The sequence below is a fragment of the Anabrus simplex genome, chromosome 6 (genome assembly GCF_040414725.1).
Source record: "Anabrus simplex isolate iqAnaSimp1 chromosome 6, ASM4041472v1, whole genome shotgun sequence".
Lineage (NCBI taxonomy): Eukaryota > Metazoa > Arthropoda > Insecta > Orthoptera > Tettigoniidae > Anabrus > Anabrus simplex.
The window spans coordinates 214,696,128-214,713,207 of record NC_090270.1 but is presented as its reverse complement, the minus strand read 5'-3'; the positions used below and the strand labels follow the sequence as shown (position 1 = coordinate 214,713,207).

The following is a 17,080-nucleotide window of genomic DNA, read 5'->3' as shown; positions in this document are numbered from 1 at the left end:
AACGCCACTTCCAGAATCGTCACAGATGAAGAGCGCCTGCCTGCCTCTTCCTCAGGAAGCCAGGACCCCATAATGAGGGCGTACTTTGATGCTGTAGAGTCATATCCATAAATATTTCAACATCTCAAGTTTAAATCATACAGTAACTTCTTCTGTAGACTTTTTGAATTAATAGAACTGTTGATTCTTCTCCTTTGACCCGAGGATTTTCATTTCATATTTTTCTTGCATTTTTTCGGATTTCGCTGCATTATGTTTGTAAATGAATAAATAAATCTATACATATAAAATAACTTGTCCTGACTGACTGACTGACTGACTGACTGACTGATTCATCATCGCCGAGCCAAAACTACTGGACATAATGAAATGAAATTTTGAGGATACATTCATATTAAGATGTAAGTGCTCGCTAAGAGAGGATTTTTGGATATTCCGTCGCTAAGGGGTGAAAAGGGGACTGAAATTTTAAAATGAGTGTATCTATATCTCAAAACTTTAAAAGTTTACATATGTAAACATTGGTATTTAGAATCTTCTTTAAAAATAAGGAAACACGTATTTTTTTGTTTTCAGAAAATCCCAATAGGATGGGTGAAAAAGGGTGAAAAGAGGTTGAATGCCTTTAATCAGGATACCGGTACTTATATATCCGAAACTGAACATATTACAGACCTGAAAATTTGTATTTTTGATCTCTTTTAAAAATAAAGAAACACGTATTTTTTGTTTTTGAAAAATCCAATTAATGCGAGGGTGAAAAGTGGGGTGAATTTTTAAAATGAGTGCATCTTTATCTCAAAACTTTGAAACTTTACAGATGTAGAAATTGGTATTTAGAATCTTCATTAAAAATAAAGAAATACTTACTTTTTGTTTTCGGAAAATCCCAAAAGGAGGGCTGAAAACGGGTGAATAAGGGGTTGAATGCCTTTAATGAGGATACTTATATCTCAGAAACTGAAGATATTACAGACCTGAAAATTGGTGTTTGGGATCTCCTTTAAAAATAAAGAAATACGCACTGTTTTGTTTTTGGAAAATCTAAATAAAGGGGGTGAAAGGGGGGTGAATTTTTAAAATGAGTGTATCTATTTCTCAAAACGTTAAAAGTTTATAGATGCAAACATTGGTATTTAGAATCTCCTTTTAAAATAAAGAAACACGTATTTTTTGTTTTCGGAAAATCCCAATAGGAAGGGTGGAAAAGGGTGAAAAATTGGTTGAATGCCTTTAATGCGGCTACTTATATTTCAGAACTTGAAGATATTACAGACCTGAAAATTGGTATTTGGGATCTACTTTTAAAATAAATAAACAGGTATTTTTTCGTTTCTGGAAAATCCAAATAATGGGGGGTGAAAAGGGGGGTGAATTTTTAAAATGAGTGTATCTACATCTTAAACCTTGAAAAGTTTACAGATGTAAAAATAAGTATTTAGAACCTCCTTTAAAAAAAATTAACGTGTACTTTATGTTTTCGGAAAATCCCAATAGGAGGGGTGAAAAAGGGGTTGAATGCCTTTAATGAGGATACCTATATCTCAGAAACTGAAGATATTACAGACCTGAAAATTGGTATTTTGGATCTCTTTTAAAAATAAAGATTTTTTTTTTTTTTTTTTTTGCTTTCGGTAAATACAAATAGTGGGGGTGAAATGGGGGTGGATTTTTAAAATGAGTGTAACTATATCTCAAAAGTTTAAAAGTTTGCACATGTAAAAATTTATATTTAGAATCTCCTTTAAAAATAAAGGTACACGTATTTTTTTGTTTTCTGTAAATCCCAATAGGAGGAGTGTAAAAGGGTGAATAATGGGTTGAATGCCTTTAATGAGGATACATATATCTCAGAAACTGAAGATATTACAGAACTGAAAATTTGTATATGGGATCTCCTTTAAAAATAAAGAACACGTACTTTTTTGTATTCGGAAAATCCAATTAATGGCGGTTAAACAGGAGTGACAAATTGGGTGAATTTTTTGAAAGACTATATCTACAGAATACCTGAGAAACGTAAATTGTTACAGACGTAAAAAGTGGTATTTGGAATCTCCTGTTAATGTAAAGAAACATAGGTGATTTGTTTTTGGAAACTCCACATAAGGGGAACTAAAAATTGGGTGAAATTTTAAAATGAGAATTTCTACAGAATATCTCAAAAAACTTAACGTTTCAGAAGTGAAAAATGGTATTTTTATCTCTATTAAAAATCAAGAAACGTGCATTTTTAGTTTTCGAAATACCACTTAGGTGGAGGAGGGGGGTAAAAGTGACTGAAAATGGTGTTGAATTATTTTAATTAGGCTACTGATATCTCAAAATTGAAGATGTTACAGACGTGGAATTAAATATTTGTAATCTGCTTTAAAAGTAAAGAAACACGTATTCTCGAAAAATCCAATGAAGGTGGGGGAGGAGGTGAAAGAATTGAAAAATTAATTGACTTAATTGTATGAGAATACTTACATCTAATGAACACTAAAGTTGTTACAGATGTGAAAACTGGTATTTGGCTATCCTTAAAAAAAAAACAAAGGAAAAAACGTTTCCGGGGTGGGGAAATCATCTTGGGGGGCGTGAGTGAAAAGGAGTTGAATTTCTTTCATGAGGAAACATATATCAAAAGTCCGACTCGTTGGCTGAACGGTCAGCGTACTGGCCTTCGGTTCAGAGGACCCCGGGTTCGATTCCTGGCCAGGGATTTTAACCTGAATTGGTTAATTCCAATGGCACGGGGGCTGGGTATATGTGTTGTCTTCATCATCATTTCATCCTCATCACGACGCGAGGGTCGCCTACGGGAGTCAAATAGAAAGACCTGCACCTGGCGAGCCGAACCTCTCCTGGGATATCCCGGCACTAAAAGCTATACATTTCATTTCATATATCAAAAACTGAAGAAGTTAAGAGTCGTGATAATTGGTATTTAGAAGATCCTTTACTATTAAAGAAACAAGATTTTTGCCGGAAAATTCACTTAAGGAGAGGGGAGGAGTGTGAAAGAAGTGAAAAAAGGTGATTTTTTCATGGGGATAATTAAAACTCAAAACTGAAGGTGAACATTGGTATTTGGAATCTCCTTTAAACATAAAGAAACACGCCTTCTTTTAATTTTGGGGGGAAGGGGGTAAATAAACTTAACGGCGGTGGGGTGTAAAAGGAGGTGAGGCCAATTGATTTTACTGTTCATAATGTACTTATAATGAGCCTCCGTTGCTCAGGCGGCAGCGCGCCGGACTCTCACACCTGGGTTCCGTGGTTCAAATCCCGGTCACCCATGTGACATTCGTGTTGGACAAAACGGTGGCGGGACAGATTTTTCTCAGGATACTCCGGTTTTCCCTGTCATCATTCATTCCAGCAACACTGTCCAATATCATTTTATTTCATTTGTCATTCATTATCCATTGTCCCAGAGGAGTGCGACAGGCAGCCGGCACAATTCCTATTGCCGCCCCAAGATGGGGGCTTTATTCATTCCATTTCTGACCCTATCGAATGACTGGAAACAGGCTGTAGATTTTCGATGTACTTATTCTGATCGTAAACCGATCATTTTTAATCTTTCCTGGGTTCGTTTTCAAGAGCCATCTTTTTCTTCGGAGAACGTTCTTAGATTACAGTAGATTCTCCTGGCATATAAATAAAAATTTAAACACCTTTGAAATAAACGATAGGAATGAGATTGACCGTCCAATTGTTGACCTCTATAATAAGGTCTTAATGCACGGAAGAATGTCATTCGTATCGCCAGAAATCCCGCACACTTGCCTACGCGCGACAATGGTGCTGGTCACATTGTCAACAATGACAGTGGCAGCAGATGTAATTTACCGCCAAGTAGCGGTCTTGCATCTTGCTATTGTGTGCAGAACATCTATAATAATAATAATAATAATAATAATAATAATAATAATAATAATAATAATAATAATAATAATGTTCTGGACCGTCGTCAAATGTGCGGACCGCGCTGGAAACGGGTCCTAGACGGGTAATGACTAAGAATGCAGTCCGGCCGCGGGTTCAGTACCGCCAAGGCATCCAAGACGACACCACGCCGGATCTCCTGAAGGATTTGATCCATATTAAAAATGCTTATATGGGGCTGTACCTTAATTAAGGCCACGGCCGCTTCCTTCCAACTCCTAGGCCTTTCCTATCCCATCGTCGCCATAAGACCTATCTGTGTCGGTGCGACGTAAAGCCCCTAGCAAAAAAAAAAAAAAAATGCTTATAGGAAAAGATGGCAAAGATTTAGGGACCCAACTGACCGGGCGGAATACCTGAACCTAGCCCGGGAGGTACGAAATCGATTGTTGGAAAGAAAGATTGAAACATAGGAGGAAACTTGCCGTAATCTATTAGAAAACGAGTCAGATCGCGAATTTTGGCGGATTCTCTCAGAAAACCAGTCAGATCGCGAATTTCGGCGGATTATATATAAAACAATAAGCATTCAATTATAAATTTCAGTATAATACCGTAGCGAAGCACGGGTATCTTGCTAGTCGATAAATAAAAGTAAGTCTGCTATTACTGTATTATTATTACTGCCAGGAGCTGGGTTCGGCGCAGAGCGTTCGTGTGTGTCTATCTAATTTAGACCGCTGCCAAATGGACTCGATCTAAATTGAATCTGGTCAAATGGATCGCTCGTCTGTGGCCGGCTTAGGTCCAGTACAAGTTAAATTCGCAAGGAGAAGATGGCTCGTCTTGTGCTATCGAGATATGAACATGCTTATAAACTGTTGAAATTTGTGAAAACAGCTTCAGCAAACACATTGTTGAGATATCAGTACTACTGTTCTGCGGTGCAAGTATGTCATCATAGAGAGATTTGCAATTTCCAAAGATGAAATGTAGTATTATACAAATCCTCAACATTATTTAGGTTATCGGTAGGGCCATATATTCTTTCAAACAAATAATGTTATCCCACAGGAACAAAAATTGCTGGTAGATGGATGCAACATAAATTATGTTAAAGTCGGAGCTGGACCACATCCTGTACTTTGTACTCCGGGCGCTTTGGGTGAGTCAAAAAAAAAAAAAAAAAAAAAAAAAAAAAAAAAAAAAAAAAAAAATTAAAGAGAGAGAGAGATTCGAGTGCGGGTTCCCAAAAGATAGGTTAGAAATCCAACTTGGCGCAGTTAGCAACACAGAAAATAGTCGCATTTGGCATATATCCACAGTCTTCTTTAAATTTTTCTATATAAGTAAGAATACATCTGGGGCGAGCTGGTGGCTCGCTGGCAAGCATAACGAATACTCTCTCATCTCTCCCACTATTAGATTTTGCTATAGGCCTACTCCATTTTTATTATATGCTTTCATTGTTACGGAAATGCGGATACCCGCAATCGTATCGCTACCCTATAAGAAAATTATCACCACTCATCTTTCATTTTTGTCAGCTGCTTGTAGAAGTATGGTACGACACCTTCACCATTTGCCTCTAGCTTTCTACTATCCTGACAGCCATCATTCCTTCTGTCTTGACTGTTGTTGTTTGAGTCATAAGTCCATAGACTGGTTTGATGCAGCTCGCCATGCCACCCTATCCTGTGCTAACCTTTTCATTTCTACATAACTATTACATCCTACATCTGCTCTAATCTGCTTGTCATATTCATACCTTGGTCTACCCCTACTGTTCTTACTGCCTACACTTCCTTCAAAAACCAACTGAACAAGTCCTGGGTGTCTTAAGATGTGTCCTATCATTCAATCTCTTCTTCTAGTCAAATTTAGCCTAATCGATCTCCTCTCACCAATTCAGTATCTCTTCATTTGTGATTCAATCTATCCATCTCACCTTCAGCATTCTTCTGTAACACCACATTTCAAAAGCTTCTATTCTCTTTCTTTCTGAGCTAGTTATTGTCCATGTTTCCCTTTCATACTATGCGACGCTCCAGATTAAAGTCTTCAAAACTGTCTTTCTAATCCCTATATCAATGTTTGAAGTGACCAAATTTCTTTTCGTAAGAAAGCTCTTCCTTGGTTGCGCTAGTCTGCATTTCTTGTCCTCCTTATTTCTGCCATTGTTAGTTATTTTACTACTCAAATAACAATATTAATCTACTTCCTTTAAGACTTCATGTCCCAATCTAATATTTCCTCCATCACCTGCCTTCGTCTGACTGCACTCCATTACTTTTGTTTTGGACTTATTTATTTTCATCTTGTTCTCCTTACCCAAAACTTCGTCCATACCATTCAGCAGCTTCTCGAGATCTTCTGCAGTCTCAGATAAAATAACAATATCATCGGCAAATCTCAAGGTTTTGATTTCCTCTCCTTGGATTGTGATTCCCTTTCCAAATTCCTCTTTGATTTTCTCCACTGCCTGTTCTATGTAAACATTGAAAAGGATGGGGGGACAAACTGCAGCCTTGCCTCATTCCTTTCTAGATTGCTGCTTCTTTTTCAAAGTCCTCGATTCTTATCATTGCAGGCTGATTTTTATACAGATTGTAGATAATTCTTCGTTCTCGGTATCTGATCCCAATCACCTTCAGAATCTTAACCCGATGAGTGCTACGCCCGCCTATAGACGGGCTGACGCGGCTGGTCCAGCACTGCTACGCCCGTCTATAGTCGGTGCATGAGAACTCAAAATAATATTGAACATAAGTGTAGGATTTTCTATTTGCATTTAGGTTTATAAAGAGCCAACATTTATAAATATTTTAAGCTAATAACCCCACTGATAAGTTAAAAATGGAGGCTTCTACAAGTTTTTTACATACGAATGAAAAAATTCAGCACTGAGGTACCAAACAGTCAACTGCTAACTCAGCACTCAAAAGGTTAAATAGCTTGGTCCAATCAACATAATCAAATGCCTTTTCTAGATCTACGAACGCCATGTACATGGGCTTGTCCTTCTCAATTCGATCCTCTAAGATCAGACGTAAAGTCAGGATTGCTTCACATGTTTCTACATTTCTTCTGAAGCCAAATTGATCTACTCCCAACTCAGCTTCAGCTTGTCTTTCCATTCTTCTGTAAATAATACATGTTAAAATTCTGCAGGCATGAGATATTAAACTATTGGTGTGATAGTTTTCACACTTGTCAGCACTGGTTTTCTTGGGAATAGGTATAACAATGTTCTGCTGAAAATCGGATGGCACTTCTGTCTCATACATCTTACACAATAAATGGAATAATCTTGCCATGCTGGTTTCTCCTATGGCAGTCAGTAATTCAGAGGGAATGTCATCAATTCCAGGTGCCTTGTTCCTACTTAGGTCTCTCATAGCTCTGTCAAACTCTGACCTCAAAACTGGGTCTCCCATTTCATCAGCATCACCAGCCTCTTCTTGTTCCAGAACCAAATCATCTATGTGTTTACCTTGATACAACTGTTGAATATGTTCCTGCCATCTTTTTTGCTTTTCTTCTTTGCCTAGAAGTGGCTCTCCATCTGAGCTCTTAATATTCATACGCTTAGATTTCCTTTCTCCAAAGGTGTCCTTGACGTTCCTGTATGCAGCATCTACCTTTCCTAAGACCATAAAACCTTTGACATCCTTGCACTTCTCTTTCAGCCAATCTTCCTTAGCTACCTTGCACTTTCTATCCACTTCATTCTTTAATTACCTATATTCTTTTCTGCCCTCTTCATTTTTAGCATTCTTGTATTTTCATCATTCATCAATCAGGTCTAGAATCTCCTGAGTTATCCACTGACTTTTAGTTGATATTTTCTTCCTTCCTACATTTCTTCAGCAGCCCTACTGACTTCATTTTTCATGATTATCTGCTCTTCCTCTATTGTGTTTCCTTCAGCCTTTTCATTTAGTCCTTGTACAACATGTTCCTTGAAACAATCCCTCACACTCGTTTCTTTCAATTTGTCTAGACCCCATTACCTCGCATTCCTTCCTTCCTTCCTTCAATTTCTTTAACTTCAGATGGCATGGTCAGAGTCCACATCTGCTCCTGGGAATGTTTTGCAATTCAACACCTGGTTTCTGAATCTCTGCCTAATCATATTGAAGTCTATTTGATACCTTCCAATGTCCAATGTCTCCAGGTCTCCTCCACATATACAGCCATCGTTTGTGGTGTTTGAACCAAGTATTGGTAAGGACTAAATTATGTTCAGTGCAGAATTCAACCAGACGACTTCCTCTTTCATTCCTTTGTCCCAATCTGAATTCTACTGTATTACCTCCTCTTCCTTGGCCTACCACTGCATTCCAGTCTCCCATTACAATTAGATTCTCATCACCTTTTACATATTGTATTAAATCTTCGCTCTCTTCATATATTATTTTCATTTCCACATCATCCGCCAAACTAGTATGCATATAGGCCTGCACTATTGTAGTGGGCATTGGTTGAGTGTCTATCTTGACAACAATAATTCTTTCACTATGCTGGTCATAGTAGTTTACCCGCTGCCCTATTCACTTATTCATTATTAAACCAACTCCTGCATTTCCCCTGTTTGATTTTGTGTTGATAATTCGGTAGTCGTCTGACCAAAAATCTTGTTCTTCCTTCCAACGTACTTCACTTATACCAACTACATCTAACTTTAGTCTATCCATCTCCCTTTTCAGATTGTCTAACCTTCCACAATGATTCAAACTTCTAACATTCCATGCTCTGACTCATAGTATGTCAGTATCCATCCACCTGAAGATTGCCCCCTCTCGTGTAGTCCCCACCCGGAGATCCGAATGGGCGACTAGTTTACCTCCGGAATATTTTACCCAGGAGGAAGCCATCATCAGTACATCATACATACAGAGAGAGCTGCATGTCCTCGGGAGTTAGTTACGGCTGTAGTTTCCTGTTGCTTTCAGTCGTGTAGCAATATCAACACAGTTAAGCCATGTTGAGTATTATTACAAGGCCATAACAGTCAGTCATCTAGACTGCCACCCTTGCAACTTCCGACAAGCTGCTACCCCCCTTTCGATGAACCATTTGTTAGTCTGGTCTCTCAACAGATACCCACCCCGATACGGTTGCCCTGCAGCTCAGCTATCTACTTCATTGGGATGTGCAAGCTTCCCCCCCCCCGTGGCGAGGTCACATGGTTCGCAGGGGAGGCTGTCTTGACTAACAGTAGGTAATGTTTCATCAGCATACCCCCATTATTTGGGGAGTTGCTGGAGCTCTGAGGCCTTGTTTTTAGTCTTGACCAGGGCTTTAAGACCAGATGCCCCTCCGTTTGATGTGAAATGATAGCGTAGCCCCCAACACTGATTACTTGGGTAGGATAAGAAGTTAGCCTTCAGGGCCAATTGGAGTACATAATTCAAAACAGATCCCATTGTCTGCATGTTAAGTGGAATGGTTGAGATGCTGTTGAAAATTTGTACATTGTTAACATCAAGTATGACTTTGTCTCTCCACTTCATGCTGTATAGTGACAAGAGTTGCCTTGAGTTTTTCAACAAGGATCTTCTGTTCAGTGCTATCAAATTTTATGGCATAGTTAATGAAGAATACATAAAGAGAGGTGACTGGCTGTGAAAGAGTTATGTTGATTTCTGGTAGAAGTGTCACTCTTGCTTGAATCATGGATTTGCCTTTCATGAAGCTGTATTTCTCTCCAAGGCTATCCAGCAGTAAGGACAGACTAGGGTCTTCCTTACTGCCTTTCCCTTTGTATAATGTGAGGACAGTGATTGCCTCCGTATATCGGATATTTGTTTCCTCCTCCGACTTTCGTTGTATATAAAACCGTTGTTTCCACAATGTCAGCTTCTGTTCACTTTAGGTCCTCTTTATAGGTTCCATCCAGACTAGCAGATATAGAAGTTGTTTTTACCCTGCAGATGCAGATTCAATTTATTGAGATGGCTCACAATGTCTACCGGTATTGTATACGTCAAGTCCCACAGGCAATTTCAATCCTTTAGTAGTGCTCTGTCATCAGAATGTGTATTCTTTTCTTTTAAAAACCTAAGAATACTTTCAGCTACTAAAATCTTTCAATGACAGCCAGTGGACACTACAATGAAGTAAAATTTCTCCATGGTATTCATCATCTTCCAAGAGTTTGAGTAATTCCCTTCTGTTGTGTACACCAGCATGTATTCTATGAATATCATCAAGTCATTGCATCCAGTAAGACAGACAGTTTTGTTTAAGTCCTTGCATAGAAGGGTTCTTAGTGAATAATGCAGCAATATGGTATTGATATATTTTACAAATGCTATTTATAAAAGATTGTGACTCACGTGCCTTGGGATGGCCGCCCGTGGTATAAAGGATTGATTTCTCCCCTCTAAGACATTTTCTAGTAATCATTCCTGGCTGAATAATGTACTTGGAAACAATATTTCATAGTACATTCTCTTGTTAAATAAAGGGTCAAAATATAATGCTAAAATCCTCAGGAATATAAATATTTGGAGAGTAGTATCTTGACAGATAATAACTTGGTTGGTAACACACACATGCTGGGCTGAGTAGGTCAGGCAGTAGAGCACTGTCCTTCTGAACTCAAGCTGGCAAGTTCAGTCATGGCTCAATCCAGTGACATTTGAAGGTAGGTACTAAAAAAATAAAATAATAAAAAAATAAAAAAAATCTGCAGGATAAAATTTAAGTTCCTTGCCATCTCAGAAAATTGTAAAATTAGCTGGCAGGATGTAAAATCAATAACATTATTATTATTATTATTATTATTATTATTATTATTATTATTATTATTATTATTATTATTATTATTATTATTATTATTATTATTATTATTATTAACACCCTGAAGTAATGCGAGAGCGGTTCCGGGGTGATGATACACATCGTGGGAAAAGGGTATGTGGTTTTTAGTGGGTAAGAATCCCACACACTTGTGGAGTGCGGACCCTTCACAAGTGTCTTTTGAAGATTTTCCACAATCCCTTGTAAAAATTATTATTATTATTATTATTATTATTATTATTATTATTATTATTATTATTATTATTATTATTATTATTATTATTATTATTAACACAGACAAGGTCTGGCTGAGGAGGTCAGACAGTGGAGCACTAACTTTCTGAACCCAGGTCAACAGATTTGATCCTGGCTCAGTTTGGTGGTATTTGAAAATGAAGCCTCATGTCATTAGATTTATTGGTACATAAAAGAACTCCTGCAGGACAAAATTCTGGCATCTTGGCATCTCCAAAAACCATAAAAGTAGTTTGTGGGATGTAAAGTGATTATTATGATTATTATTCTTTTTTTCTTCGTTATGCGCATTCAAAAAGTGTGTTTGGACTTGCCCATTGGCCTGATGGTTTTCGCCTTCTTATCCTCCCAAAATCTCTTCATGTGTTGCATCTTGTGTTCTGTGGATGACTTCCTACCAGTTTCCTTTTTAGGTTTCTCCATGAATTTGTGCTTGGCTACTATTGTACTAAAGGCTCCACGATCTTCTATGATGTTGTTTGTGATATTTATTTCTTGGAGGTCTGCCTTAGTTTTTTCTAGCCAGTTTATTATGACCTTCTTTGAGTTGATTACCTTAAATAATCTTTGAGTCTGTTGCTGTCCATTTTATAGATATGGCCAGAGAATTTCAGGCGTCTCTTTCATACGGCATCAGTAAACCTGTCAGTTAATGAGTAGAGGTTTTGCTGTTCTCCTTTTTATCCACATTCCATTTCATTCATGGGACTATAAATTTTCCAGAGAATTTACCTTTCTTGCTTTTTAATTTCTATCATTTTCGAGTGACCTCCAAGGGATGTAGTTTCTGAGGTGTACAAAGAAACAACTGTCTTGCAGTGTGATATAACTCTTTTGTTGCAGTCATTCCACGGTAGTCTGTCTGTCTTATGGAGCGGTTCTACGTTGGTCCTACTGTCTAGTCCTGATGGTAGTATGGTTTCTCAAAGGTATTTGAAGGAGGACACCTGTGAAATTGTGCCAATTTCTGTCTCTAGTGGAGTTTTTTAAATTTTGCTATATTGATGTAGATTTTCCATGTACTCAGTTTTTATGCACATGGCTCCATGGCTAAATGGTAAGCGTGCTGGCCTTTGGTCACAGGGGTCCGGGTTCGATTCCCAGCAGGGTCGGGAATTTCAACCATCATTGGTTAATTTCGCTGACACGGGGGCTGGGTGTATGCCTCGTCTTCATCATCATTTCATCCCCAACACGACGTGCAGGTTACCTACGGGAGTCAAATCAAAAGACCTGCACCTGGCAAGCCAAACATGTCCTCAGACACTCCCGGCACTTAAAAGCCATACGCCATTTTTATGTACAATATCTGGAGGCCTGCCTTTGATGCTGTATTATGTAATACCTGTACGGCATATCTGGTTTCATCTCTGGTCTTAGTAATGATTGCTAGATCAACAGCGAAAGCTAAACATTTCACCTTGACTTAACTTCCCAAATTTCTGATGGTCACATCTTTGATGTCCCTTTTCCATTCTTTAATACATTTGTCTAGAACTAAGTTAAACAGAATAGGAGAGATGCTGTCACCTTAACGAATGCCCGTACATATTTCAAAAGACTCAAAAATTTCTCCAAGGAATTCCACTTTAGAAGCTGTATTCGTGAGAGGTTGCTGGATTAGTTCTCTCATCTTCCTGTCCATTCTGAGTTCTTCTAGAGTATCAAAAATGATCTGTCTGTCCACAGAATCATATGCCTTCTTAAAGTCCACAAAAGTGATGATCGTTAATATTGTCTTCAAATTCTATATTTGTTCAGCACATGATTGAACTTTCCTGAAACCCGCGTAGTACTCGACGATCAGGTAATCTGTCTGTCCTTCTAATGAGTTTAAGAGAGGTTTAGAAAGAATTTTGTGTGTGATGGGTAGTAGGGATATGCCTCTGTAGTTATTTGGATCTGCATTGTCACCTTTTTTGTGCAATGGGTGCATTAATGTGCACTTCCAATCCTGTGGGATTGTTTCAGTTTCCCAGATTTCTAATAAGATTTCATGAATTCTTCATATGAGGTCATCTAGTTTCCACATCTCCACAGTGATGCTACCCTCGCTAGGGGCTTTATTAATTTTAAGTGATCGGATGGTCTCTGCTGTTTCTTGTGTTGTTGGGGGTTGTGAATCAGGGTTCAGCATACGCTTTTTGAAGTTCAGTCTTTCTTTTGGAGGATCACAGTTGAGGAGGTCGTGGAAGTAGTCGGTTAGAATTGTGCAGTTCTCTTTGGTGTTCGATTCTAATGTTCCATTTGCTCGATGAAACATAAAGGAGTGGTTGATAACTGGATAAATTCTCATGGAAGGTCTTGTAGAAATTCCTAGTGTTGTTTATGAGGAATTCTTGCTCGATTTCTATGATTCTGGATTACTGTATTCTTGAGATAATTGTCTGTACCTATAAGAAGGCCTCCTCTTTTTCAATTGTTTGACGTCCATTTCACTGATTGCATGCTTTCATTCGGTCATCAATGGCTTTATAATAGGTCGTGTTCTTCCATCAATGCTTTTGTTTCCTTGGAGGCTGTCCTAACTTCAGGGCTGATGTTTCAAGTGTTTTATGTAGGTCTGACCAGCCCTTGGGATCCTGCTCTCATATGTCTTGTAAGAAGGTGCTGATGTTCTGTTTAAGGCATTCTGGGTTAGCTCTTACAGATCTGTTGTGTTTAGGTCTGAATCGGTTGCGTTGGAATCTCACTTTGATTTGTGATAGTGGTCCGAGTTGACAGTTCCATTCCATGCAGCAGTTACGTAGAAATGAAAAGGTTAACACAGGGTAGGGTGGCATGGAGGGCTGGATCAAACCAGTCTGTGGACTGATGACTCAAACAACAACAATCTGAAATTCCCTTAATGATGGGTTTGGTGGTTTCCATGTTTTCTTTTCGTGTGGAGGTCTCACAAAATACATAGATATGAGTTTCAAAGCAAAAGTTTTATAAAAGTCTATAAGGAGTTTTCACCATCATCATCACATTTCTCACTACGCTCTTGCCATGTGAGGTACTGCGATATAAAGCATTCTCTGTTCTTATTCATCCTACGATGTGCTGAGTGAAGGCCTATAATCCTTTTGTGTTTCCTCTCTCTGCCAACCTGTGCTTTAAAATTACCTATTGAAATTTTCACGTGATGTTTTGGAATCTTGCTAGTGGTTTTTTTCTAAGAATTTCCTGAAGGCTTCAAAATTCTGTGAGTTTTTGTTGTTGTCAGTATTTGTGGGAGCATGGGTGTTGACCAAGGAGTAAGCTTTGTTGATCGATTTCACAGTAAGTACTGAGATTTTTTCATATGGGGATGTAAAGTCAAGTACTGAATTGATGATTGTTTTTTGTACCGCAAAGGCTGTCACTAGTTGTGGTAGGTTCCCATGGATTCTTATGGCAGGCTTACCTTGAAACATCCTGTACTCTTCAGAGTCAAAATAGTTTTCATCTTGGAAGTGCATTTCTTGGAGTGCAGCTATATGAATGTCAGACTTGTCCAAAGTGTTGACATTAATTGAAAGTCCTTTTCTTGGGGTGAAGAGATTTTGAGAGGCTCCGATCCTTCTCTGCATGATGCTCCCGGTCCCCCAGAAACCGGACTAGGTGTGTCCGGAGCCTGGGGTAGTTTCTGTGATAACATGTTATCCATCATGCCAATGTTGCGAGTTGAAGATACATGCAAGGGCGATCATAATGTTATGATCATAAGATTACAACTCGATTGTTGAGATTGAGAGGTGCCTCTTGGTGTCTTCTGGCTAAATTTTATTTTACAGTTGACCAAATATATAGTCAAAACCAACCCTCCTCCTTTACCCGGTCTTGGGACCGGCAACAGCAACCACTGACCTACTCAATCCATCCAGTGACTGCTGCAGGTGGAGTTGTTATTATTATTAATATTATGATTAATTTTTAATTTCGTGTGGCTGTTACTAGCCGAGTGCAGCCCTTGTAAGGCAGACCCTCCGATGAGGGTGGGCGGCATCTGCCATGTGTAGGTAACTGCGTGTTATTGTGGTGGAGGATAGTGTTGTGTGTGGTGTGTGAGTTGCAGGGATGTTGGGGACAGCACAAACACCCGGCCCCCGGGCTACTGGAATTAACCAATGAAGGTTAAAATCCCCGACCCGGCTGGGAATCGAACCCGGGACCCTCTGAACCGAAGGCCAGTTCGCTGACCATTCAGCCAACGAGTCGGACAATATTATGATGATTATTATTTTATTACTATAGATGGGTGAATACCAGCTTTTGTTGGTAGTCAATACTAATACAGTATATGATTTTTGTCTCAATAGTAAAATACAAATTTCTAAATACAGTAGGCCCCATTATCAAATAGGCATTTGTATAATAGTAAATGAAATCAAAATATATTGTGGTATGTAGTTTTAGTTCATAGTTACGCATCTTTCCACAAACCAAATATTAATTCCTGGCTGAATAAAATAATGTATAAAATATAAAAGTATAGAAATCAAGTGAATGATAAAACAGTAACTTTTATGAACTTAGATGACATGCTTTTTCAGGTTGTTGTGAGATTTTCCTCCTAGCAAGAAACTCTTTTTACCAATGCAGCAAATAGCACAGTTATCATTGACAGGATCCAACAGGAAATAGTTCCACACTTCACTATATTATCCAGAAGTGATAAATTACAAAATCCACTGCCTCTGTCATTTCAAAATAACAACTGACTTGAAATCATAAAATAATAATCTAAAATCAAAATCGAGTTTCATGCTAAATTTGCTGATAATTTTACAATAAGTTATTTCCTTGCTTGTGATGTGATTTGATTTACTGAAAGTTTCTCCTATTGGTTACACTCAGAACTAGATTAGTTAGGTGGAGTGTGGTTTCTTTTTTTTTTTTTTTCATAACCATCTAAATTGCAAATAAATAATTCTATAAATTAGTGCAATATCACGTTCAGATATATCTTCCTCAAGCTACAATTTGATTTTTTTTTTTTTTGGCCTGGTACATGACTTTTAAAGAAATTTGTACTTCAAATATGCTGGGCACCAGAACATCTGCAGAAATTTGGCAGAAGATCCATTTTGTTATGAGATCAGTAGACATATAAATAAGCCCAGTTTCTTGTTATACCTGCTATTTTGAAACTTATGAGTTGAAACATTCTCTTTGGGGCCACTTTAAAAACTGCTACTTCTGGCAAGTTGACAATATTAATGAAATATTTTACTATTCTAGTAACATAGTATCGAAAAAGCTGATCAGTAGTAGTATCATTCAAAATCAGTACGGTACCTCTTTAGTACTGAGGTGTCGAAAGTATAAAAAACCCATCTCTAATAATAATAATAATAATAATAATAATAATAATAATAATAATAATAATACCCATGTGGGGATTTACCGGTTACCTCCATCGGGCGCGTCCCATTGGAATTGGGGAAGCTCGCTGGCTCTGCCGCCAGCAGAGTCAGAGGGTAGTAGGGAAATAAAATACCACCGTGAAAAAAAAACTGGTCCCTTGCCAGGGTCACGGCAAAGACTGGTAAATGACCAGAAGCCAGAAAACATCTTGAGGCAACCTCTAGGGCTAACAACCCTAGTTGTAAAAGGATGGGTACCCGTCCAAAGCAAAGTCAAGTCAAAAAGCATGATGGCACAACATTTCAAGAAACATACCCCAGGGGGTAAATCTTCGGATAAATCCCTCGTCGTGAACGCCGCGGCGCACCAGTCTCGTTCGGATTCTGGGGGAGACTTGACATCATGCAAGAGACGAGTCGGAGCGTCTCGGTGTACCCCGAAGAGTCAAAAACTCAGGCCAAAATCTAAAACCTTTCTAGCAACTTTCAACATAAATTCACTTACACAAGCTGGCAAGCTGAAAACCCTCACCAAAGCTCTTCACGAAAATCAGATATCCATAATGGCCCTACAGGAAACAAGGTACCCAGATGAAGAGATTTTTCAATCCGAAAGCTACCGATTTTTCAAGAGGAAAGCGCAAAGAGGAATCCCCAATGGAGCTGTGATGCTTGGAACCGCGTTTGCTGTTAGAACCAAGATCCTTAAATCGGTTGCAAATTTCGAACCTGTGAATGACAGATTTTCTATACTCAGAATTAAATGCGCGAACAAAACCTACGCCCTAGTTAACGCACATGCTCCTACAAAC

At 38.5% G+C, this 17,080-nt stretch overlaps 1 protein-coding gene across 2 annotated transcripts in view; it reads left to right on the top strand.

The window, feature by feature from the left end:
* Nucleotides 1-4,708: 4,708 nt before the first annotated feature.
* The window catches only part of LOC136876335 (valacyclovir hydrolase), a 141,544-nt gene continuing 129,172 nt past the window's right edge, over nucleotides 4,709-17,080 (top strand). For both annotated transcript variants that reach the window (XM_067150188.2, XM_067150187.2), the window contains exons 1-2: nucleotides 4,709-4,826; nucleotides 4,951-5,041. In XM_067150188.2, coding sequence (XP_067006289.2) covers nucleotides 4,713-4,826; nucleotides 4,951-5,041 — 205 coding nt within the window. In that variant the 5' untranslated portion in view covers nucleotides 4,709-4,712. The remainder of the gene's footprint in view (nucleotides 4,827-4,950; nucleotides 5,042-17,080) is intronic.